Raw genomic sequence first — 25495 nt, forward strand, 5'->3', positions numbered from 1 at the left:
GAGAGCTACGGCCACCGCTCCCTCTGCGCACCTATGGCCGCCCAGCAGAGAGGCCCGAGATTCCACACTTTATCAGCACTGAGCAACTGCAGCTCTGAAAGGCTGGGCCACCACCAGCTCTGGAAATGGCTTCCATTCCTGACCACCAGAAGTGCCCTGCAATGAACTGTAAAACACTCACAACCTACAGTATAACTTGGAGTATAAGCATATTCTTCTCTTTCTACACTTCCTGTTATTTTCATGCCACTATTAGAGAGATATCTTCTGTTCCCCTGGATTTTAGTATTTATAGTAATTAGTGCAAAAATAAATATTTCTCTTCAAACAAGTTTTCTCTTCTGGATCAAAAGGTGAATGCACATTCAGTACTATACAAAATAAATATTACACAGGGTATGGAACACGGAGTTCAGATTACAAGCTGTAAACAGTGCTTTGAAAAATGCTTTAGGGGACTGACTCTAGGATGCAGGGTTAGCACAGTCTCTTACTTCAGAGCTAGTAAATTCTGTCTGTAAAATCAACTTCCGTAAAAAGATTTAAAGAAAGAGCCTCAACTCATTTTCAGTAGATGTAGTGTACTGGTGGCAAGGCATTTACCTATTCAGAAGATTTTTCAAATGATGGAATTCAGATGTTCCTGCAACTCTAAGCATGTTTTAGAAAAAGTGAGCTCAAAGGCTTACAGCTTTTTATTACATGTACTGGGGAAAAACCAAGAATGTGGCACTTGTGCTACCAGAATATACCCATTACTCTTATCATTTGATAAGGAATGCTTTGCACATTCCTCATGCAGCAAAGTGCAACTGCGTCTCATCAGCTCTTACCCAGGTCTGGCAATTTTTTTCTCCTGTTGAAAGAAGTCTTTCAGCATTCACCAAAAAACCCAGTATCATACAGTGCAATATGAAACAAAAAAATAAGATCTTTCTGTCTAGAACTATTGCACATCTCACTGATGTTAATAAGGATTTTTCTTTCTAAATCTAAGAAGTTATGTGCAACAAATTAGGTGAAGCTTAGCGCTGTCTTATGTGGACATCCACTTTTGTCTCCAGCAAGATGTTCTCCGTACTGCAGTGTAAAGAACAAAGGTCAGCGTACTGCTGAAGTCCAGTGAGAGCTGTAAGTTTTGCTTCAAGAGCAGTCACTTGCACAGAGGTACGTGGGGAAACCCCCCCGTTTTTTCCATACTGCAGAGAAGCCTTGAGAAAACATAATTTTGTAGTAAACATGGTCGCATCACCATGCGTCATCTGGCATACAGAAGAGAGATTATACTGACGTGAAAATGGAAATCACTTAATGGAGAAAGAAAAATCAAGGCATAATAGGGTCTACATATTGCCAAGTCTTCTCTATGATACAACAGACCCTCCATCTGCATTTCGCTTCTTGTGGAACTTGTGCCATGTCACCAGCTCTATCCGTGACTCCAGTTTTAATACAGTAGGCAACTTTAGGCTTCAGATTCTCTCTTCTTCTTTCCATCTTCTCCTAAATCACTGTCTTCTGACTGGCTACTGCTAAGGACTACAAATTGTCCTTCTCCACTGCTCTGGTTCGCTCTGCTGGAGGCAGCTATCAACCGGCTTTGCTCCTCTAAGTCCTAATGTGAGAAGGGGGAGTTGGGAAGTCAGAAAAAGAATATTAACTTTAAAGCCATCTACAACGGGAAACAGGATACCATTGTGATGATTTATAACCCATCTTGTAATACTCTCCATGGACAACTTTCTGTACAGAGGGAATTCAAAGACTGAATAGGAAACCAAACCGTTTCCATTCCAGTAGCTGGCATTATCAGACGGCGAGCACCTTGGCACACTTGTACCTATCGCCCACAGACACAGCCGGTCAGAAGAAGTATCTTCGTCTGCAGCCCCCTCCTCACGGTGTCAGGGAGCCCTCCTCAGCACCTGCCATTACCTTGGGCCTGGGACAGGTCTTCCCTTCAAGCACTGCTCTTAGGTATTCCTATAGAGACGGTCTGTGGTTTATCGCCCCAGAAGAGCTCTTTTTAAGAGCTACTGTACAAAACTATACACAATCTGCACTGGAAATACCTCCAATAATTAACTCCATAATGTTCTACAAACTTGCACTACAGAATATGATAGTGGAGCTTGGAGTACAAAACTGCAAAAGCAAGTAAGTAGAAAAAAAAAAGACTAAGAGAAGAAATAATGATGAAATGTACCTTTTCAATTTGTTTTTGTTTATTCAGTTCTTTTTGTTGTTTCTCTTTGACTCTATCTATTTCTTTCTGCTTTTCTGATGCTTTTCGGTCCTAAAGGGCAAAAATGTAAATAAAGTGAGTAACAACAGCCCGAGATGTTTGGTACGCTACCAAGTCATGGGAGTTTCCTCAAAACTGTTACACCACTGGTTTGATTATTCTTCTTTTGAAGGACTGGTATGTTTGTTAAAGGCAGCAAACTGAATCCCATCTTGGATATTGTTCCACAGTAGACATGGGTCAGTCTTGTTCTCTGGGGTCTAAATTCTAGAAAACAAATCCTTAAAAATACACCACAGCAGCATGACTGCGTCTATAAGCATCTTGCAGAATATATTGTTACACGCATTAAATATACCCTCTCCCTTCCATTCACAAGTATCCCTTGCCCCAAAAAGATTCTTACCAGTTCTGCATGAAAAGCTATCTGTTTTGCCAGTCCAACGGAGTCGCAAATCTAAACAAAAAACAGATTTGAAATAATCAAAAAGACTCTAATAAGAACAGCTTTAAACTTAAGCCAGATTCCCAAATTAGGTACGATAGCATATTAAAGCACTTGTTTAACTGTTTTTCAGTGCATAAACAAAATACACTCCCATAGAAATCCCTTGGCTCGAATGGATCTAACATCTTGGAATCCATGTCGGGTTCAAAACTGATACAAATATAACCATGACCAGTACCTTTTCCCCTTCATTATTTGACTCAAATATATAGCAGATGGAAGTTTCGCGGCTCTCAACTCTCCCTCCTGAAGTTCTAAGCACAAATCCAAAAAGGCGCTTATTCTCCTGGTGTGTAGCGTACAAGACAACGTTGGGCAAAGGAAACTGCCAAAAGGATCAAATACGGAGATATTAAAACTGGTTCCAAGTATTTTCTCTGTGAGGTTTCAGTATGCTGCACATTAATTACTTTGGTATCATAAATGCAGAACCACACCAGAAGAAGTTACAGCCTGACCAAACACGCAATTACGAAACACAAACAGTAGATTAGAAGACAAGGATCAAATTACTCAGAAGACAGGAAACCTTCTAAACACACGCTCCACGTAAGACAAGGGGCCCGCACTGGCAATGCCATTCGGTCATCTTTCTAAATGTGGATACACTCCTTTTTTATTTTCTTTAAAGAGGCAGCATTCATGCAAATTACATTTGAGACTAAGCTTTCAGTATTTGGTCCCAGGTAAAGGCACTACTTCGCCAAAGCCTTTACCACAGTTAGTTCAGCTCTCATGAATTATAAGCAAGAAAAAAAGAAAAAAAACAAAAACCCAACAAAACGAACAAACTAGATATCCTCATTATTTGTTACAATAAAACTATTTTGCATTCTTATTTGTAGAAGAAGGTGGACTTAGAAATTTCAGACGTATCTTTTCAAGACTCACCAAAGGGTAAGTTTTTAACTTCTGAAAGCCCCTGGTACAGCTGTTACAAACCCACAGGACCAGCTTTTCCTGACCTGAAGTGCAGACCTCTAGAAGCCTGGCCGTGTGCTCAGCTGGTGTCCCCCACCTGGGCACGCCTACAGCTTGGGGGCAGTTTTGAACTTAATGCCACAAAGGTAAAGAAAGAAAAAAGCGCTACTTGAAACACAGGGCATTTGCACATGCTTGGCACTTCCTTTTTTTGGAAGTGAAAGGAATTCAGAGGCCCTGAAAAACTGAATGTTATGAAAAGACGACCCAAAGAAATCAAGTGACAGCCTGTAAATTGTGCAGAGAGGAAAAGAGGGGGGGGAACAGTTTTGAAATATGAAAAACAAAGACTGTGCTTCTGAAGAATTAAGCTGGCCTTATTTGATATCCTATGAAGAATTCCACTGACTTCTTTCAAGTGCATTTTTTATAAAGAATTTGAAAGAAACCCCCAAACCCAGAAACTGTACAACACTCTCAATGCAATTATGCATTAAAAAACAAAAAGCCAAAAGAAAAAAAAAACCAAACACCAAGCAAGCCCTTTCGGACTTCAGAACTAATTTCACTCCAACCTTAATGTTACCTCTCTACTAACACTATCAACGTTTGTAATCAAACACGCTGTTAAAATACAATATTCTGTTTTCCTAAGATTGTACTCTATCAAACTGGGGGGTTTGAAGGTTCAAAAGCCTCTTTGACCGACTGAAATCACTCCCCTTAAACCTGGTTTGCTAGTGGTCTTCTGTCTATTGTTAAACGCACGCGTTAGTCTCCCACTGTCAGTGGGAATTTGGAAGTCTCGTGGTGTCAGTGATTTTTGCTAACATCTGATAATATTATTTTTAAAGTAGAAGAATGACATTGCTGGGTATTTATCTTAAAATGTAAAGTTACTTACTCGTAGTCTTGTAACCTGTGTCTGTGGATCAATTAACCTAAAGATTTGTTTTTAAAAACAAAACAGAAAGTAAATGTTACCAAAGCGAAAGATCGTTCTGTAACTAAACGTCAGCAGAAGTCAGGAAGCAGACTTACTTTAAACAGTCACAAGTGACTAATAAATGTGATTCTGTCATCCTGAAAATGTTATGGATGGCGCGCGCTGCTAGTATTTGACGCATTGTTTCGTAAACAACATCTGGACTTTCATCAGACTTCACCTCCATCGAGCCGAGAAATCTCACAATAAATAACTGATGAAGAATTGAATCTAAGACAAAGGAAAGTATTGGGAAAAGTGAACTCCATTTTGGGTTTTCCATTCAAAACCAAAGATGGACTGCAGTCAGGGAAACTTCAGACTTCTAAGGACTTGGAAAGAGATTGCTCATACTTAGGAATTAGAGGTACAATCACTGAACAGCAGGTCACGCATCTTTTCATTTGGTTTAATGAACACAGAAGATGCAATGGATTATTTTTAAAACAGACTTTCAGACAGTAGCCCGATTTAACTCAACTTGTCCAATACATTGCTAATGTAACTAAGCATTCTAAACCTGCTGTTAAATTAGGAGAAGCTACAGACAAAAATAGAAAAATAATTTTCAAATTCTATTTTTTATTTTGCATTGAAATAAAGTTTTTGCTTTACCTTCTGTTTCAGATTTTGAGCCTCCAGATTCACCAAAAGGATTTGTGCGTCTATTAAAAAACGAAAACATTAAAGCAGGAGTCAGATCACAAGAACCACTAATGAATAATGCAGTTGTCTCATGCTGCATCAAATAAGAACGTGTAATGATTTCACAGACTTGTAATCTGGAGGAATAATGTATGATAAATCATAAGGACAAGCCATTTAATCAGGAGTTAGACATAAATTGCTGTGTTTGAGGGCTCAAATTACAGGAAGAATACCAGATATCGTTGTCCTATTGCTGCCATAGAGAGTTTTGCTCACATGGTATTTTTTTATATCTAAATTAAGCCCAAGACAAGACCTTGTTAATATCTGCAAAGGCACAGTTTTAGGGGATGAAATGTCACAGAACAGCTTCAGGAAGTACAGCCAAAAACTAGTCCTTTCAGTACTCCACAGGAGCACCACACTTCTCATCACTGTCTCACGTTGTCGAATTACTTACTGAAGAGAAGTCACTGGTTTTGTTTCAAATGCAGCTTTCTGAAAACATCACTGGGGTTTTACTCCTAGAGGGTCAAGAGAAATGTGGCTATTTCTGGCTCTCGAAGACAGAATTGCTATCAGTTACAACGAAAAGTGAAAATACTCTAGGCTTCCAAGTCTACATTTTTCAAAAGCAGTGAAGCAATGCTGAAAAGAGTACGGGAAACGGGGAAGTTAAATTTAAAACTTCGAAAGAGGAAAAAACCTGTTCTCTTCGGCTAACTGGTAGCTGAAAAACTATTGTGAAGGGTTCAATAAACTTCAAATCAGGTTTTAGAGGGGAGTAATGAAGGGGTCACCTCTCAATAGTTAGTGTTCTAAAAGCAAATTTCAGAACTAAGAGGAAAAAATGTCCATCTCTCTTGTTCCGTTACATGTCATACTGACTGCCAGTTTTATTTGATCAGTGAAATCTTTTAACTAAGAGATGTCTAGTTTAAAGTCATAGAATTGTTCTAGATTGAAGTCAAGACTGCATTGCTACAACGTTTGTGTAACATGGACTCAGTCAAGAATCATCCCATGAAATGCTGACCTGTGTAAACACACTGAGGGAAATTCTTTCTATTAGCATCTTTTATTGCTCAGACTTTTCTTGTCATTTAAGATTAGACTGGAACAGTAAATGCAAAATCTCACAGGATCTCTCAAACGCAAAAAAAAAATTTAAATATGTCATCAGTATCAGAAACTAAGGAAAGTCTTTTTTTTTTTAAATAATCAATACTCTAAAGTAGCATGTTGCCCATCTGAACAAACGCTGCAGTTCCTTATTGACAGTGATGGTTGACTGAAAATACTGAGCACAACTCTGGATCATTTCTGCTATGAAAAATATGATTTTCTAGAATGGAATTATAACTGATGACATAAATTTAGCTGAAGCATTAACCTTTCCACTTCCTGGAATACAGGTCAAGTCTATTTTAAATCAGTATGTTCTCAAGGATCTAGTTAGCCAACTGATTATCCTGCTATACCAAACAACAACAAAAAACTGTCAAAAAAAAAAGTTGAATATACGTAATTTTAAATCTTATGTATCTGTGAGATGCAACTGAAAATTCAAGTATTTTTCTAGAAGGCAGGGGGATACAACACATGATTGTGACTAGAGTCATGTAAATTAGTTTTCAGCTTTTTGTCTTTTTTTGTTGTTGTTAAGAGCAGCTGGACCTGCAAATATGTTTTCTTAATATCTGAATTCTGTATGTACAGTTCCAGAAATGCAGTGCAGATTTACAGGTTTTTATTATTGTTTTTGAATGGGAAGTTCACAAAAAAACAAGTAGGAGAAAATGTTTTTATATTTTGGGAAGAGCTCTTAGACAATTTTAACTTGTCTGTATATGAGATTACTCTAGAAGCCTAGATCATTTTCACTCACCTTTCAGGTTAAGAAGAGTGTCATCGTATGCCATCATCACCTGGAGGCAGGGCTACCAAATTTCTCTTGAGTTTCCAAGAGGAAATAACCCAAGCTGCTGGGTGAGCAAGCAATAGGAAAGGAAAATACTTTGTGAAACCAAAAGATTAAAATAAATCAAGAAAGAAAAGCATTAGCTGTTAAAGCAAGAAAAGCTGCTGCTAAAGAGAAAACTATACCTTGAACCTAGTGCATGTAATTAAGCCATTTTTTTACAACTCTATTTAACAATTAAAAAAATTGTTTTGCTTCGCGGGCCACTGCAAATTTTGTGACATGAGTCAGGGCAAAGGCAACGTGTGTTTTGGAGCTGCAGCCTAAACATGGTTTTCTTGTTTGTTTGTTTGTTTTTAAATGAATAACATTAACTTCAGGAAGGTTTTCCCTTCTCTCTACATTTCCTACCTGCCCGACTGCCCTGCAGATTTTGCTTGACCAGGCAGATCTTCACTAACTGGAGATATTATGTCAAATTGTATAGGAGTGTCAGGGGCAACAAGTGAGTCCAAGGAAAGTGCCGATAAAGCCGCTGATTCAGATCCCAGTGACCCTGTGCTGCTAGTACGAGCTGCAGGAGGACGAGGTTGTCTAAAAGAAAACAAAAAATCAAAATGAAGATATCTTAGTTTCAGGTTGGTTGATAATAAATTAAACCATAGGGAGACCAATACAGTATGCCAAAACTTTAATATAAAACAAAATAAAAACTAAAAATCTGAAGAAGATCAGGGTATGGTAAACAAAAATGGAGTCTACGGTCCTAGTCCAATTTGAGTCAGCTAAAGTTACTACTTGCATTAATAACTGCATCAGATTGTATGATATTTCGTATGTGATTACATCTTGATGTTAAGATAATCTGAGGTCTGCTTCCAGGAGCTGGACACATTAAGCAAAATCTCATTATGAATTCATACAACAAACCAGACATATGATGCAACCAACAGAACTGTCTGGTCAGCTGGAAATCTGGATTACTTGTAACAATGGTTGCTAAACAATGCTAAAAAGGTGACTCCAAGAAATTTTCCTCTAGCCTATCAAAGATCTAGTCATGAACATAGAAAGTTTTATTGTTTGGGGTTTTTTTTGCTGGAACTTTATCCAGGATTCTTTACAGACATGCTCTTCAAATGCCCTATAGTTTATTAACTTACACAGTTGGCCGCATGCTCTCATGCCTCTGCTGAAAGGAAGGAGACGGAGTAACAGCCTCCAGAGCTGACTGATTTACACGTGCAGCCATTTCCTGCAGTAGAGAGATGGGATAAAATAGCTGAAAACATTTTCCTCAAAATAAGCTTTAAGATTTTATTTATATGCAATTGACAGAAGTGATCAACTCAACCCTTTGCGAGAATCTTACATTCCCAAATTTTCACTAACATAGTTGTAGTATTTTCTTCTAACTTGTAACACATTTCCTGCTGTTCACTTTCTAAATGTAAATGAATGCACTTGCTTTATAATACCGCAAATGTTAATAAAAGCCAGCAATAGATAAAAGTCCCAATGATAAGTCTGACAAAATAAGCAAATGTAGCCAGGAAGAAAAAGAAAAATCTCACTTGAGAAATGCAGTCCTCAACTACTAACTAAAAACCATGAAGATTCAGAAATCTGCACTTGAAATTTGGGAACACTTAAATGTTTCTGAAAAACCAAGACATGAACAACTCTCAAGTAAGGACTGCGTAACAATGTTATTTCAGCAAATAACAGACCAGTGACAGTTGAATAATTCCATTTTAATCTCTCATTGAAATCACAAGTTCTGAAGTATCAGTATTTAATGTTGATGGCTTCACTTCATGGGTAAAGCCAATAGCGAAAGCCCTTGAGGAAAGAGGATTTTTGGAGGTGGAAGGTGCAGCAGACAAAACATTTTGTGTGAGCACGTGACTCAGAAAATGGGAATGACTGTAAAGCCATTGGGAAGTGAGGGGAAGGCACTAAGATCCAGGTGTAAATGCACACACCCTCACTGATGTAAGGGAGCTGCCCATGTTTATGCCAGGACTAAACACCACCTCAGCTGTATATTCATCAGAAGACTTGCTTTAGGGAACAGAGCTTTGCACTAAAACCATTTTGTTCCTCATCTGTGTAGTTAACTTAGACTCAACAAGCTGCCTGTTGACTGCTGTATCTACAGTTCACATCTCTGGTGACCACAGGCTATTGGAAAGTTTCCTTTCCAATAACCCATTTCAGAACTCAGCAGGGACATCAAGGAGTACAATTTCACTTTCAACACACTTTATATATAGATAAATGCTCTGTTATAAACCGACAGATTTTGTTGGGGCAGTTCCCCTATTTAAGCAAGTAAAAATCACTATGTAAGTTTGTATCAGTATGAATTTACTATATAAATATAATGAAAACCAAATAAATGACATTAATTTACTTACCCAACTTCTCTACATGAAACAAATAATCAATTTCTAACTCTTCAAAAGGCAAATAACTCTTTAATGAAGATATGTCTTTCCTACAAAATTGCTACGCTCATCTAATTCCTAAGATTGTCGGTTCCCTCTAGGAGAAATTAAATGTATCCATCTGAATATCTGTCATATTCAATTATCACACAGTGTCATATACAAAGTACAAATACAGGATCTTGAAGATGTCAGAAAGTTATACCACATATAAAAGCCACATATTTTTAATACTTTCCGTATAAGCATTTAGATGAAGGAGACAACGAACTGTATGCTTTCATATAATGAAAAGCTTATAATTAGACATGTAGGAAGTACTCAGATTAATTCTTTGCTATGCAATTAGATCCAGTTCATCTCTTTTTAATTTTGTGCGTATCTACATCTTGAGATATTCCTGATAGTATAAATTTTAGTAAAGTTACCTCAGGGTTTTCACTTAGATATATCTGTTTAGATATGTTGTTTATGGTGCATATCCACTGAAAAAGAGAGAGAGGAAAAAAAAAAAAAAAATTTAATTTTTCATAGTTTTTTAAACAATCTTGATTAAATACCAGCATTGGCTAGTTTCAGAACTTTTCCCACTCTCTTTGTAACCTCAGGGAGCCAAACCAGTATTCTGCACACCCAGCTTGTCATTAAATTCACTACTATCTGCATACTGCACCTTACAAGATCAGATTTTTACTTGAAAAAAGTTATTTTAGTCATACTGAAGATGAAAAGTAAAGCAAACATAAATCACGACTGTAAGGAATTTAAAAAAAAAAAAAATCAGGATTCTCTGTACTCCTTTATTCTGTGACTGCAGATGACGTTGTTTCCTCAAGCCATGATGAAGATTCCATCTGCCTTTAGTGGAATTTGCCCATTTCTTGCATCTGTAAGCTAGACTCTTTTTTCTCCCCCTGCCATGGAAAACCAGCTGCTCCTGCTCATTGCTTTTTAACTCTTCTCCAAAGGAGAAAGCTAACTGGATTATATGCACCCTACTGGTGCTGTTCCACTGAACCCCAGCTTGCTGTTAGGGCTGTCACCTGAGCTATCTAACAGACTGCACAGCAGCTGCAGCCCAGAAAAACCACAGATTTGAGCTGCTAAAGTGGACTATAAACTCCTTTCCTCCGGTGAGGCATCTGAGGGCAAATGTTTCAGAGTCAGGCTACTGGCCAACCTCAGCAGAACAAATGAACAAGGGCCAACCTGACACAGCCCAGCTAAAAACCACAGAATAGCATAAAAGGTCATTATATATCAATGTAACGTTGAAGATCGCAGAGGAATTTTAATCCAGGCTGAAAGTATCATATTTTCTATATTTCCTTATCCAGCTGCTTGCCCAAACATGTTTTAAATCAACAGTGCTTTTAAAACATTTTCTTTCCCATCCCACCCCTTACTGAAAAGTCTGTATTGAATAATAATACAAACAGACATACCTTTTTATTTAACAAATACTTTATATCACTTAGTACATCTGTTCCTTTGTTTCTGGACAAATCTGACTCTATTCATAGACTATGAACGTAATGAATCAATCTGTGCCCATCTGTGCAAGCCTTCAGAAAGCTGTAAAAAGCTGCCCAAATAAAACATAAATTCTAGTAACAAGAACCTTCTTTGTTAGACTGGGACATGCCTGTACCATTAGGCTATTGTTTGCAAAAAGTCTAGAGAAACTTTTTATTTTCACCTCTAGAGAAAGCCAAAAAAAGTAGGGTAAAGCTATCCCTGCTGGTTGGGTGGGGTTTTTTTTCCATTTCCTTTCCCCATCAATATTTGCTACAACATCTAAGGTTGCTGACCTAATGAATACTGACATTTCTCAGCTGGTATTCATCCATTGCACAGGCAAGTGAATCTGCATCACCAGACTTAGCAGCCATTTGGAAACAGCAATCACAAGCAGCTTTGAAAGCAGTCCAAAGGCAAATTATTTCACAGTTCTTGATTCAACTTGTTCATGAAGTATAAACATGTTTCCCCTCGTGCATCAGGGGCAGAAAAACAGTTTCTCCTCATTTCTCAACTGCCTGCATCATTATCTGTGTCCTAACCTAAGATTTCCTTTACTTTCCGTTCCTGACATGCAGGTGGGAAGAAGGTTGGGAAAGCATGAGCAGGAAGGAGGAGAAGCAGCCTTTGTCGAGATTCCATTACTGCTAGCTGTTTTGCTGTGGACTTTTTTTTTTTTTTTTTCTTTTTCCCTTTCTTTCTTCCATAATACTGGAAAGGACTTGGTGGCAATCAGAACGGCATTTTTTTCTCTAGGATTTAAACACAGTAATATTTTGTCAGACTTCCTGAAACCTGTCATTATGGACAGCATGAGTTAAAAGTTCACTGCTTACCACCTAGAGAACACAAAATGAGCATTCCAACTATTGTTACGAGTTTATTCCTTCTGCGCAACAGAAAATCATTGGACTCCATGCGAACCTCCTATAAGCTTACCTCTTCATAATCTTTTTTACTCTCTGCCTGTAAGATTGAAGACCTGAAAGAGGAGAATGGAAAAGACAATTTTGTCTATTTAAAATGCTTCACAAGTACATTCAGACAGGAAACTCCGTGTTCATGTTTTTACACTGCACAACAGATTAAGAAAGGCTGAAGATTCTGTGTACGTGCTGAGCGCAGTCAACATTTAATTGGGGGGGAAAAAACAAAATCTGTTTTCATTTCAGCTGAAGATAGAAAAGGAACAAAATTCTGATTGTGCCCATGTAATACTTAAGCACTCATGAAATGTAATAATACACCATTGTAAACTGACTATGGTAATTTTATTCTGAAATACCACTCAGCTACATTATAGAGCTGATAAACTAAAAATACCCAGACATTACAAAGTTAAAAAGACATCCCAGATTTTGCTTCTAAATACCCCCAAAATCTATCAAGCTGTGATCTGGCCAAAGGTAGACCATCTTTCTTTTCTTAACTAGCGAGTCCAGTATTACTTACGGGTAACAGGAATGTAAGAATACTTACTTTTTACCATCAAAAGATGTTATCTGAAAACAGTACCGTCTGTCTTCACAGTCCACAGCCATTACAGAGCAATTGTCTATATCCATGACAAGTCCCCCTGCTACGTCACCTCTTGCCTGGCTCATCAAATTTCCACCTTGAGTGAAGTAAAACTGTCTCTCCCAACTGGAAGATACCAGCCCTGTCTTACTAAAAGATGAAAAGAGGTTCTTAGTTGGTAGATGAGATCAGCTAAGCTGTATAAATTAGAAAAAAAAAAATTACTTGGAACAAACCATCTGGGCACTCTAGAAAACGTTTTTCCCTATTTAGTGTTTTAGGTTAGCTTTACAGCTAAATTAGTCTCTTTCCGTCTGTTGGTTTTTTTCATTCTAAACCTATTGCTGGGCAAAGAATACATAAAATAGTTGCTTTCTTAGATTATTTGAAATTTAATTTAGAATAAAAAGGCATAAGCACTTCAGTTTTGATGATCGGCTTTTACGGTATTGCTTTTCACAATATGTGTATTCAAAGGATATGCATTATCAATATAATCGATAAGACCTCTGAACTCTACACTTAAATTGTTAAGCCTAAGTTTTGAAGAACTTTGTGTTAAGCATTAGCTTAGTCACATAAGATACCTCAATTTTCCAAGTATTTTGTACCATTCAACAAGATCTCCAAAATTTTGCTTAGAGCATGTTGCTAGGTTTTTTTGGTTTGTTGTCCCCCCCCCCGAATAACAGTCTTCTGGAACAATCTGAAACCACAAATCAGTATCACTTGAAGTTTAGCCTCCCTTTTTGTGCAGATACTCTCTTCAATATTAATTGCTGCAATTGTGTTCTACTGCAGAGATTCAGGCCTCATTTGGTGAGGATGTTACTCTAACAGTTGTTGTAAAAGTAATCCACATTTTTTTAAAATTCCTTGGAGCTTATTATATAAATTACAGAAAAAAATCCGAGTGTTACAACTTATATTTAATAACTATAAAAATCAGCGGCTAGACTTTAATAAACAGAGTAACAGCTCCCTCCCGTGGACAAAAGACTACCTCATGAAATTGAGAAGGCCGTTCAAAGTGTATTTCGGGTAACAGAGAATGTTTTGCCTTGTAGATCTCAAGCTTGTCACGTTTTATTAGTAACTTGAATCCCAAAGCTTTAACAGACACTTACATAACAATGCTGATAGCTGCAATCTTGCTGTTTTCCAATTACAATGCAGTGAAATTACACTCTCCTAAACTTTAATTTTTCTTTTTGATGTGAAAATTCAGGCAAAATTAGACTAAAATCAGGATAACTGTGCTTTGCACCTGAATGACACTGTGTCAGTGTAACAATGAAATTAATACTAATTAAGTGAAGGAGTCCAAAGAAAGAAGCAGAATAGCTCCTATGTGACTTACTCAACTAAGTAAAATCAGCATAGCTAACTTCAAAAAAATATTGCATGCTTTTTTAGCTTTCCTTTCTCAAAATGAAATATTGTGGAATTTTTAAGTAACAAGTTAGTCTTACTTTCTTGCATTGAGATAGCCAGCTTTCCGTGTTAGATTTCTATGAACAGGAAATTTCGTAGTATCAGGATCAGGCAAATACAGTGGATCACTAGCTACTTCCAAGTCCTCTATAGTTTGTTGCATGTTTTCTACTTCGCACTCCATTTCCCTGCGAACACTAACATAAATAATGTGCTATTAACAAAGATAATTTGTTAATAAGTAGAAACAGAAAATATAATTGTCTTGTAATAGTTCAAAGTTCAACAAAAACAACTTACTTCTGTACACTGGTGCCAATATTGGTCAAAAATTCTTCCAATTGCTCAGTAAGATTTTCTGAACCCATTTTAAAAAAACTTATCTTTAAAAAAAAAAAAAGAGGAGGAAAAGGGAGAATTTAGTCATTAATAAAACTACATTGACAATTAACAGATGAAACCACAGGAGGTTAAAGTTTCTCAAAGAAATCCGTTCTCATCCCTCATTCCCACCAAAGTCTCTCAATGAAAGGAGCAGAACGCATGTTTTTGTCTGCACATGAAGGCTGACACTGGCACTGCAGTGGGATTTCACTGTGTCAAGAGGATATGCACAGAGTCACCTGGAGGAAACATAGAAATAGGCAGAAACTGCCCTAGAAAGAAACAAGGTTTGTCCTTTTAGTGGTCCCAAGGTCTCCCTCTACTTTTTCAAGCCCACCAGTCTGGTAAGTGTTGTGTTATGGGTGGGGTTGTTTGGGGACATAGGAGAGGGGAAACCTGTGAGGACTCGTCTGAGGCCATCCTCTAACTGTGGACCCTGCCAAGGGGAACTGACAACATGCATCTTAAAAACAGTGTACTCCATATTGGTCCAGAAAAACTGCCACATCCAAACTGAGTTTAGCCATGTGAAATCTTGGAACAGGAAGCCACAGGGCGTAGCCCTGCCCTTCCCATTCTTAGATTCAGCAAAAACCTGCACCTGTACAACAGGTTGCACTATCTACTTCGTTACAGAAAACATTCAGAGCTTAGTTCTTAAATACAAGCTGCAAAGTTTCAAGAAGAAGCAAGGGTTCTTCTTGGACTTGGAAAGCTTTCAGACAGTGTAAAAGTTAATTTCTACTCAGGATACTGTGGCAGTGCCAGATGCTGGAAAGTTTGGTTTGTTTTTTTTTTTTTTAAAACATACTGATGACATACTTCTGAAAAAACAAATTAAGTCTCTCCAAAGAACTTTCTCATAGTTGTATTTTCTATTGTACCCATCCTCAAATAAACCAATCATAAACTCATTTATATTAAACAAAACCAAGCCAGAGTGATTTTTAGCATTCCAGTTCTTCCACATCCCTGATTGAAAACAGTAGGGATGTGACTTTGATGATTATCTCATCTCAGAATAGCTGCCACAGGAAAGAGTTTAACTGTCTCCACGTTACTTTCTAAGAAGGTACACTTCCATGTGGACTTGCATGCATGAAGGTTTTTATCAGCTATTCCCATTACTGATTGAGTGGAAAAAAGTACCCAGCAGTGAAAATTTAGGCAGTGCATTAAACTTAGCCATCTAGGTTTTGGGGTAGAATTGGGCCTTTATATTTGTTACCCAGACTTTCCTAAAAGATTCTCCGATGGGAGCGAGGGCACGTCATGATGAGATTCATATATTGAGCGGGAAATGACTACTGCTAGCTAATGACAGTGTCCACGGCAGCAGCTATGACAGCTACAAGGATGAGGATGGGGTATGTCTTTTTGTCCATTTGCTTCCTGGGATTGCAAAAGAGGTCTTGCAATGGATTTCAGTACATCAACCTTCATGAAGTGCTTTTACATCTTCTTGCAGACCTACAGCTTTCAGAATCTGAAATTACCTGAGCTTGCATGTATCCTAGCAAGGGTTCTAGCATAGCAATTTTCTTTTTGTACTGAAGAGTATTTAATGCACAGAAGTAATGCATCATAGTCTGATGCTGTTTTTTCCTTGAAGTATATACATCTTCTGTAACTTCAGCCTTGACCTAAAGAGACACAGACAGGGGGAGGGGCAAAAAGGAATGTTTGAGACTTGGCATTCATCACGTGCCTTCTGGACAGCTTTATAGCCAGCACGGAAAAACCAACACAGTAATGTTCTACCCTTTATCAGCAGCAATTGCATATTCTACCCTCCAATTCTGCTTCTCTAATTTATACATGAGAGATACATGAAAAACAAATACAGCATTCTTTTCTCCCTGGAAAGTGTGGTTATTTCGTTACAAAAATAAACTGAATATAGTATCACAATCTTAATCATAGAACATTTTCAGTGTTACAAGACAGGCGTGTATTGGGGAAACCTGCTCTTCTGTTCTGAAGCAAACTGTCTAGACTGCTAAAACATAAACTATCAAACTTCAGGTGGAATGTGCCATACATTGTTTCCATCATAAATATATATGAGCTAAAAATTACTTCTTATCTCCTTTAAAAATCTTTATGTGAAGTATTTTGGTTTACGAACCTTTTCATTTTCCCTTCTTTTTGACAACCGACTGTATCTGGTAATGGCAGCATCATGGTCTAAGCAATCAAGAGAGAATTTATTATCATTTTGATAAATTAATGAGTTATGAAACAGAGCAGAAAACCTTTTATATCACTGTGTGTTGCACAGCCATCTGAATGCAAAGTTCTGTCATATGAAAACCTTTAAGAATTCTTCTTGCCTGTTTATAATTACTTCACTGCCACAAATACTTGGGCTGAAGAAATATTCTAACCAGATGCAAATATGGCCAAATTGTTAAGAATTTCCCTGAACATCTAATATTCTTCAAAGACAGAAACTTTCTATAAGTAGAGACAACTTTCCATTATGAAAAACTGTATCTAATCTTTTTTGCTTCTAAAGCAATGAAGCAATTTACATTGAGAGAAGCAGAATTCTTACTTAATCCTTACTTAAAGAATATGTCCTCTACGAGGATATAGTAGAGCTAGCTAAACAAAGTAACTTCTGACAACAGGGAAGAGAACTATCCAACTAATTTTAGGGAGGTAAAATTTGTTTATTAATCCAGTCCTGACTTTAAGAAGTGAGCTAGCACCTTACTATTTTTAGTAATTTTGGTAGCATGATCTTAAATTATTTAATAATTATACATACATTTTCAGTATTGTAAAAAAGACTAATACTGTCAATTTGCCTTAACACTTAGGTACACAAAGCAGGGATTGACAAGTAAACGAACCAAGGAAAGCTGGGTGCCTAAGTATCACTGAAAAAAATGACACCTTAGTCACTTTAAGCCTTGCAAATACCTTCGCTAGGTTTCTGAGTAAATAATCTACAATAATACTGTCGTCTTGTAATATCTATAACATGAAGTATTTTACACTTACCATTGCTTGCAATTTGGAAAACTTCTTTTAGAGTTAATATCTCTACAAAACAACATATCACAAATTAAATAAGTTGTTATTAACATTTATATATTAAGGTTTCTCATGCAATGTTTCACTACCGAACAGTTGTAGTTCACACCTTGTACCATACTGAGTTACCAGCAGAGGCGCTATGTGGCCAGGAAAGTCTGCTCCAACTTGGGGCCCGAGTATCATTTACATGGCTGTCCGGCTTACCACAAAAGACACTGTACTGTAATAAGTTAAGGAGGAGCTTCTTTTTGAAAAGACTTTGAAAGACATCGTCAATACAAATGCGTCACCTATAGTTCTGGTCAGAGTTCTGGTCTGAGTTGGGGAAGTGGAAGCACAGGAGACGGGGAAGTGTGAATCACGGGATCAAAGGAAAGCCCCCCACACACTGTGATTCCTCCTACCTAAAATTAGTCCTGGTCTAGGTGGTTATTTAGTCTCACTGTGTCAGGGAACAGAAAACAGTGCAATACTTAGCACTTGTTCTGATCTCGATTGGGGTTTTGTGTCCTACTACAACATAAACAAGCAGAGAGCTGTGTTCAACTTTATGGTAAAGCAGAGACAAAAAAGCATGGAAAAGCTTTACAAAAAGTGCATATGAAGTCCATAAAGAAGTATGGTGTCATTAAATACTACATCAGTTGGTGGTTAAAAACTTCCAGTGGGAAAATTTAATTTGTGATTATTGCCTCACAGATGCTTCTTCAGTAAATATTAACAGGAGATTTTTCCAGGTTCTGAGGAGTAATATTAGCCTCGAGATACTCATGTTCCCTTGCTTAAAAAGCATAATCTATTTGACCCATAATTTTGCAAGGAACTATTGCCAAAGAAGTATTTTCCAAGATTCATAAAGAGCTAGAAGACTTATAGAAGAATTGTAATTTTTATTTCAATTTAGACTTAAAACATTCCTATGCTAGGTATGCCTACTCCAGGATGTTCACATTAGGGATTTAAGTTATTTTGGTTTTAGCTCTTATCATTTATATTTGAAGCCCATTTGCCATACCAGTCTATTCACTTTAGCATCTCAAGTAAAATCTATCATAATCAGACACTTTATATGTTATTTTAGACGAGGCAGAATAAGATACAACTGTTACAAAAACGAGAAGCTGGAAGCATCTTATGCCTGCATGTAAGAAGCCACCTATATTACCAGCAGGGCTGAAGAATCACCTTACTAAATCTTAATAATATAATAAGTACTACAACTTCGGGACTTTGCCTTTTGAGTTTAGTCCAGCCATTATATTGATGTCATGGTATTATAATATATACAAGTATTTCCTGAATATGCAAATTATCTAAAAATTATTCTTTCCTAATCTTTACAGTAAATGCAAAATTTTAATCTTGAATATAAGTGCTTCCGTGGTGTAAGTAATATTTTTGTTGAAACAGTAATAGTGTTAAGTTCTTCAACATAAGTTAATACTCTCATGAATAGAAATAACTTACTTTTTTTAAAAAAATTGGGAGGTGCATACTTTTGAGAGCTGAAAAATAAGTGGTGTATTCTATTTAGTGAAACAAGAGCTATGGAGATTAAATGCTATGGTTTTGTTATTGCTGCTGTTGATAAAAACAGTATTTGTTTGAGCACTTTACCTTTTAGATCCCTTTCTTTAAACTGGGTAATAGGAAACATCATTGCATCTGCAAGTTGAGTTGAAAGTACTGCATGGCAAGAGCTGAGCTGTAAAAGACAAAAGAAAGAAGGAAATTTTAGGAAAACAGTGCTGAGATTAAAATAAAATAAAATAAAATAAAAATGACAGGTTGACATCAATTTCACTCAAAGATGACAGTACAACTCAAACATAATTTTGCACATTCATTTTTTTGCAGCTATTCTTTTCTAGGTTCCTGATCTCATCACTAGCTTTTTATAAAAGACCTTTAGAGTTTAGTATTTGTCCCTACTTTTCCAACTTTATTCCAAGTTACTGGATCATGTCAGAAGACGGCCTCATACATTCTGACTAGTCAATTTACTTCTCCAGTTTCCTTCCAGCTACATCACAGCCCATCTTTCACAGGTTACAGAGGTAGAACAAAGGCGTTATTCCTCCCAAAATGCTGTTTAAGTAGTGTTAAAAGTGAGGAGAGGGATCACAGAAAAAATCCCGATTCGGATCTCAATGGTGCTAAGTTGTCTTTCCAGAGAGTCAGTCTCTCTCTCTAATACAGACTGCAGGAGGTTCCTCTGGCAGTCAGGTATCTGAAATCAGGCAATACAAATACCCTCATGAAAAACAGTTTCTAACTGCCATTCTGTAATGTTTTTTGGCTGTATCACATGTTAAACCACATTCTTCTCAACAATGTATCCTCATTTTGCTGAATTTCTTTATCTTCAGGTTATATAACCTTAAATATATGCTGCAGTATACAATAAAGTGTTACCTTACTGGCAAATGAAAGCCATTTCTGTACCTACTATCTTAAAAAAGGCTGGAATAATCAAGTGAGTTAAAGTCTATACGTGACAACATTAGCAAAGTACGTGAAACATACAAGTACTTGCCTCGTCTATCACTTTTGCAAATTGCTGTAAAGTGGAAGTCATGACTTCATCATCTCCGCCTAGTGGAAACCGCTACAAGAGAAGGAAAGGAGGCATGTTGTTTGCAGTGACTTCTGCTGTTCACAAAACCACATTAATCATGTCTATGAACATACTGGGTGTTTCATTATTTTAAAATATTACCCAGTTAAGATACACTGAAGCACTTCTTTATTGTCTTGTAAAGAAGGAATACTTTTTTTGGGGGAGGGAAGTAATAAACAATTCTCATTTAAAAAAAAAAACACATCTATTTTTAAAATAAATTAATTAATCTAATTAGTAGATTTTATAAATTAATTGATTTTATTTTAAAAAAATCAGGAAAGATGCAGACTTGACATCTATGAAGATTTTTATCCAGCTCTGCAAATTATTTTAAAATTATCAAAAATCAAGCAATATTTGGTGTTCATCTTAAACTTCTAGCTCTTCAGGTATGCGATTATGTGACATTTTTAAACCATCCAAAAGAGTTTACTTCTATGATGCCTTGATGGAGGCAAAAGTATGACCAAAATGGTCACAACTGAAAAAAGAAACAATCCAGCTAAAACAATATTTGTGTATTTTTAAGCTAATCTCCTAACTGGGGAAAAAAGCAGTCCAAAGGAGACAAATCCGAAAAATAAGTTAAAAGGTCCAATGCTAATTTAATTCTTCTTTCAATTCACAACAGCTATACATAAAACACTTGGAAATACAAAAAACCCCAACTTCTTTATTAAAAATTCTGAGCACCTCCTTCCAGCTTGTTACATTCCCCCCTCCTTCTTCTCAATGAATGTAACAAACTAACTGAAATAAGGATGTTTGGTGTATATTTTGACATCCGTAACTGCTAACGAATATCATGTCCTAATTTATTCTTCTAATCTGAAGCTAGTTCTTTTCATTTTGATTTTGCAAAAACTGTTTTTGCTGGAAAACAGCAGAAACGGTGCAATTCATTAAATAGCTCTGTCATTAAAGTCAATTTGATATTTGATCAACAATGTTAAAACAATTCAAATGACAGTACTGCAGCTACTTCTGAAAAAAAAAAAAAAAAAGCAGAAGTAATTTAATTCCTGCTACCATTCAGACTGTGCACAGACATCTTAAGCAGCATTTCCAGTCTGTCATTAGGAATATAAGAATTTTTTTTTTTTAAAAAAGACATTCTAAATCTCTCTGTTCTCCATCCCTTCCTGATGAATATTCGCAGGTATGAATACTCACTATTCTTTTGGATCAGCACCAGTGTGGTTTTGATCCTATCTGCACTACACCTATTCGTTAGTAACAACTAGCAACGGAAAAATAAAGTGTCATTTCACCCCTCTAGAAAGACTCACCACACCAAAATAATTCATAAATAGTACTTTTTCCAGTTCATCTCAATAAGTGGAGAATGAGGACAGGGAGCGCCAGCCTTCTCAAAAGGAGTGACATTTTGGTTTTAACATGCATCTCAGAAAAGGGGTCCCGGAAGCATAGCTACAAGTAGGAAACCCTTCATAGTACAGGCTAGCAGTGGAGGAAGTTACCAATTCCACAGTCCGCGCTTTCAGAGGTGGAATTATTCTCACAATAAGAGTAAATCATGGTTGTTAAATGGAGACTGCTATGCAATCTCTTCTCTTTGTGACTAGTAAAATTAAAGCACTTAACAGTAAACAGGTTTACGAAACAAAAGCAACCCCCAAAACACTGATCCAAAAGTAAAATATTCCAGAACTTACTAATATTCATCATGGTAAGAGGAACTTCATTCTGATTTAGTTGGAAGAACTGATATGAAGACAGTAGATTCTTTTGGCAAAGATTCGAGCCACCAACTACAGCAGTTCATTTTATCTAGACCAAACCTAAATACATTCTACGCTGTGCTCTGGGATATAAAAGACTACAAAAATACGTAGTCCTGACCACACAAAGACAACCATGATTTACACAGTACCTGTTTCTCATATTCCTTCAGAAGCTTTGAAGTCAGATGAGTTGCTGCACTTAATTCATTCTGATTTAAAAAAAAAAACAAGCTTGTTACTTTTTGGTTTAAATTAATATTAAAAAAATCACATATTTGAAGAGGAAACTATTACAGACAGGGAACTTAAAATCTGACTACAGATTTTCAGAAAACCTAAGCATCCATTCCTCTAACATTACTGAGAGTTACAGGTAATCAGTGTTTACAAACACCAAGTTACTATGTACTGTACTATGTGCACCGATTTCTGTATTTTCCATGTTATGCAGTGCATATTTGCATTTAATTATTTCAAATTAGCTGCCCTAGTTACTGAGTATTAGGAATTTGTTATCTGTAAAGGAAAGAAAAGATTACAATGAACCTCAGTGCTACCTGGTCACAAACTGCTTTGTACTTGTACACAGACAGGACCTAATTAGCAGATTCATGGTATGGAACAACTTCATCTTTCATAATGCAGTTGAAGGAGAAAGTACAGAAATTAAAAGCTAAATAGAAAGGCAGTAAAATAAAACTACATGGCAGCAAACCTACAATAAACACACTAGTCATTAAAGTAAAAACAACAGTAAAATAAAAATATGAAAAGCAAGAGTAACAAATCAGTAAAAAAGTCAAACAGTTCAAGTATATACAAATTAAAAATACAGCCATATACTCAGTTGTTCAGAAAAACACACAAAACAGATTCTGCCTTTGGCATAAAAGTGCAGCTACTTATAGATGATGAGTGAAACATGAGTATATTGCGGGTAAAAAATAATCTCCCACTTGGTACATACTATTATACACACTAAGATCATGATGGGAAAGATTTTAGAAACACTTGGGAAACACAATAAAAATACTAGAAGACCAGAAAATCTTTTTACTTGTCATAAGAAATTCCGTTGCAAAAGAAATCACAAGAATTTAGTCTTTACCACTCCCTAACATACAGAAAAACAATCATTTAATTCTTATTTTATTTCACTTCCACATTTAAAAAATTTAAAAAATGTGGAAGTTCATGCAAATTCTTGCATCCTTTTTGCACTTGGAAGCAATGTTACTTCTCACCATGAGGATATCGAAAGCTTCCTTCCACCAAGACAAAAACCCAAAAGGGAAGGCAGCAGAGAATGTACCTGTAACTCTGCACAGGCTACATTTGCTTTTCCATTTAAAAAATGTGGAAGTTTAAAAAAAATATCGCTTATAATACTTTCAAAAAAAGCAAGAGACATGAAATGTGGTTCAAAAGCTTTATAAAGCATTCAAGAATTTCATTAACACTACCTGTGCATCATATATTCTGTGCATGGCTTGAAATAACTGATTGATGTAATTGGAAATTGCAGCAGCATCTTCTTCAAATACTCCCAGCAAAGATCGGGTCTGTAAAAGTGAAACAGCTGAAACACTAACATGTCAAGTGAGCAAAGCAGTATTTAAATGTAACAGAATTTCAAAGTTAAATAGCATTGTTTCAGGCTTCATTACTAAAAAGTTTATAAACCCTCCAACACTGTTTACAAGAATGATACATGTTGCATGCCAGAGAATCTTAAAGATATCCAAGCTCAGCCTCACTCCTACTGCCAGCCTCTCTCCAGGCTAAGTACATTTTCAGAAAGGAAAGGACCAAGGGAGATGGGTAAGTGTATAAAAAAGTTGGAACTGTGGGCAACTACTGGACTCACTATGGTACATCCTTAAGGAAAAGAGTAAAGACAACTGGTATTAAATAGCATGCCAGGTATATGCATTGCTTCTGCAGTAAGACCGACACAAAGGCTGTGGCATTCTGATACTATCCACCCTGCATGAAGACAGCTGATGGCTGTGCTTGGACCTATAATTCACCTGTGCAAAACCAGTCAACTCTGTGATCAAAAGGCTGAGGTGCTAAAAGCCAAACCAAACCAAAACAGTACAACCTACACCTTGTTGTTCTTAAGATACATGTTTCTCCCCCTCACCACTCCACGGTAAAAGGGAGTGGAAAGGTCTGTCCTTTTGTCCTTACCCCAGCTTGTCAATCTGTTCCTTAGCTGGTGTCACCCACAAGCTTGATGACTATGCATCCTATTGCACTGCCCACATCACTGATGAAGGTGCTTAACAGTATCCACCTCAAAATCAACCTCTTTTTCACTGTCCACCTATTAGACTTCAAAACACTGATCACTATTCTTTAAGCCCAACTTAAGCCCAACCAGCCAGTTTTTCCACCCAGGTCACCATCCATACCTCTCCATTTCGGCCAGAAGGATGACACCAGAGACTGTGTCACAATCCTTGCTTAAGTCAAGGTAAACGACATCCACTGCTCTTCCCTGTGATGAAATGACTGACTCTGGATGAGAAGGCAATCAGGTTGCTCGGGCATAATTTGCCCTTAAGCTTAAATGAGATGCTGACTCAGCGTTCTTGCATCCTTTTTGCACTTGGAAGCAATGTTACTTCTCACCATGAGGATATCGAAAGCTTCCTTCCACCAAGACGAAAACCCAAAAGGGAAGGCAGCAGAGAATGTACCTATAACTCTGCACAGGCTACATTTGCTTTTCCTAATCTAAAATATGGGTTGGGACACTTGGGTGTAGAAACAGGAGTATTGCTTGCAAGACCCACAAAATAAACCCTTTAACTCTAGTAACGTTTTAGCAAGAGGACTGTGCTTTGGTTTTAGGTTTAATTTAACTAAAATTAATGTCCAGACAGAAAATGGAAATAATTTTAAGGATATAACTGTTTTTTTCCCACAAAAATTATGGTTGTTAAATACTTGAAATTGGAAATTCTCTTTCTTAGTCTTCCCTAGGCTAAATAAGTGTACTGTCCTCAAAGAGGAAGGGAAGGAACTTACGGGATCTGGGAAAAGAACAAAAGACTGACACAACAAGTCCGGACATCAGGAAAGCCTCTGATGAGATTAGTGAAAAGCACTGGATCGCACTGCCTATGAATTGTGGGGCTTTATTATGAGGAGTTCTTGCTATGTCGAAGACTTGTCTTGAAATGACTTAGACTTTAGTCCATCTCCCCTTGAAACATGGGTGTCTTTTTCAGCTACTTTTCTGATTTTCTGCTTTTAATGATAATCAAGGAGTACATATTAAACTTGTATAAAGTATATTATTTGACCATTCTTTTGACATGAAATTATTTTATTTAACTTGAATTAGATGCCTGGTTGTCTCACAAATATGATCATAGCATATAAAGCCTACAAGATACTTAAATTTAAAAAAAAAAAGTAATCAAACAGCATCATCAACACAATAAATCCCTTTAATGGTGGTTCTCATTTATAAAACAAGTGGAAAAGGGGGGTAGAGGAGGAAGGAGTTGGAGAACTCAAATGTTTGCCAGGTGTG

At 36.9% G+C, this 25495-nt stretch overlaps 1 protein-coding gene across 1 annotated transcript in view; it reads right to left on the reverse strand.

The window, feature by feature from the left end:
- Positions 1-316: 316 nt before the first annotated feature.
- Positions 317-25495, reverse strand: part of APPL1 (adaptor protein, phosphotyrosine interacting with PH domain and leucine zipper 1) — a 28139-nt gene continuing 2960 nt past the window's right edge. The window contains exons 2-22 of the mRNA XM_072875711.1: positions 23412-23510; positions 22098-22157; positions 20117-20188; positions 19198-19285; positions 17545-17586; positions 16664-16722; positions 16032-16178; positions 14452-14534; positions 14190-14348; positions 12679-12867; positions 12139-12181; positions 10107-10163; positions 8392-8483; positions 7640-7822; positions 5275-5324; positions 4716-4890; positions 4579-4615; positions 2932-3078; positions 2652-2702; positions 2207-2296; positions 317-1615 (exon numbers count right to left, since the gene is read on the reverse strand). Coding sequence (XP_072731812.1) covers positions 1466-1615; positions 2207-2296; positions 2652-2702; positions 2932-3078; positions 4579-4615; positions 4716-4890; positions 5275-5324; positions 7640-7822; positions 8392-8483; positions 10107-10163; positions 12139-12181; positions 12679-12867; positions 14190-14348; positions 14452-14534; positions 16032-16178; positions 16664-16722; positions 17545-17586; positions 19198-19285; positions 20117-20188; positions 22098-22157; positions 23412-23510 — 2073 coding nt within the window. The 3' untranslated portion in view covers positions 317-1465. The remainder of the gene's footprint in view (positions 1616-2206; positions 2297-2651; positions 2703-2931; positions 3079-4578; positions 4616-4715; positions 4891-5274; positions 5325-7639; positions 7823-8391; positions 8484-10106; positions 10164-12138; positions 12182-12678; positions 12868-14189; positions 14349-14451; positions 14535-16031; positions 16179-16663; positions 16723-17544; positions 17587-19197; positions 19286-20116; positions 20189-22097; positions 22158-23411; positions 23511-25495) is intronic.

Source organism: Ciconia boyciana, chromosome 11 (genome assembly GCF_034638445.1).
Source record: "Ciconia boyciana chromosome 11, ASM3463844v1, whole genome shotgun sequence".
NCBI classification, from domain to species: Eukaryota; Metazoa; Chordata; class Aves; order Ciconiiformes; family Ciconiidae; genus Ciconia; species Ciconia boyciana.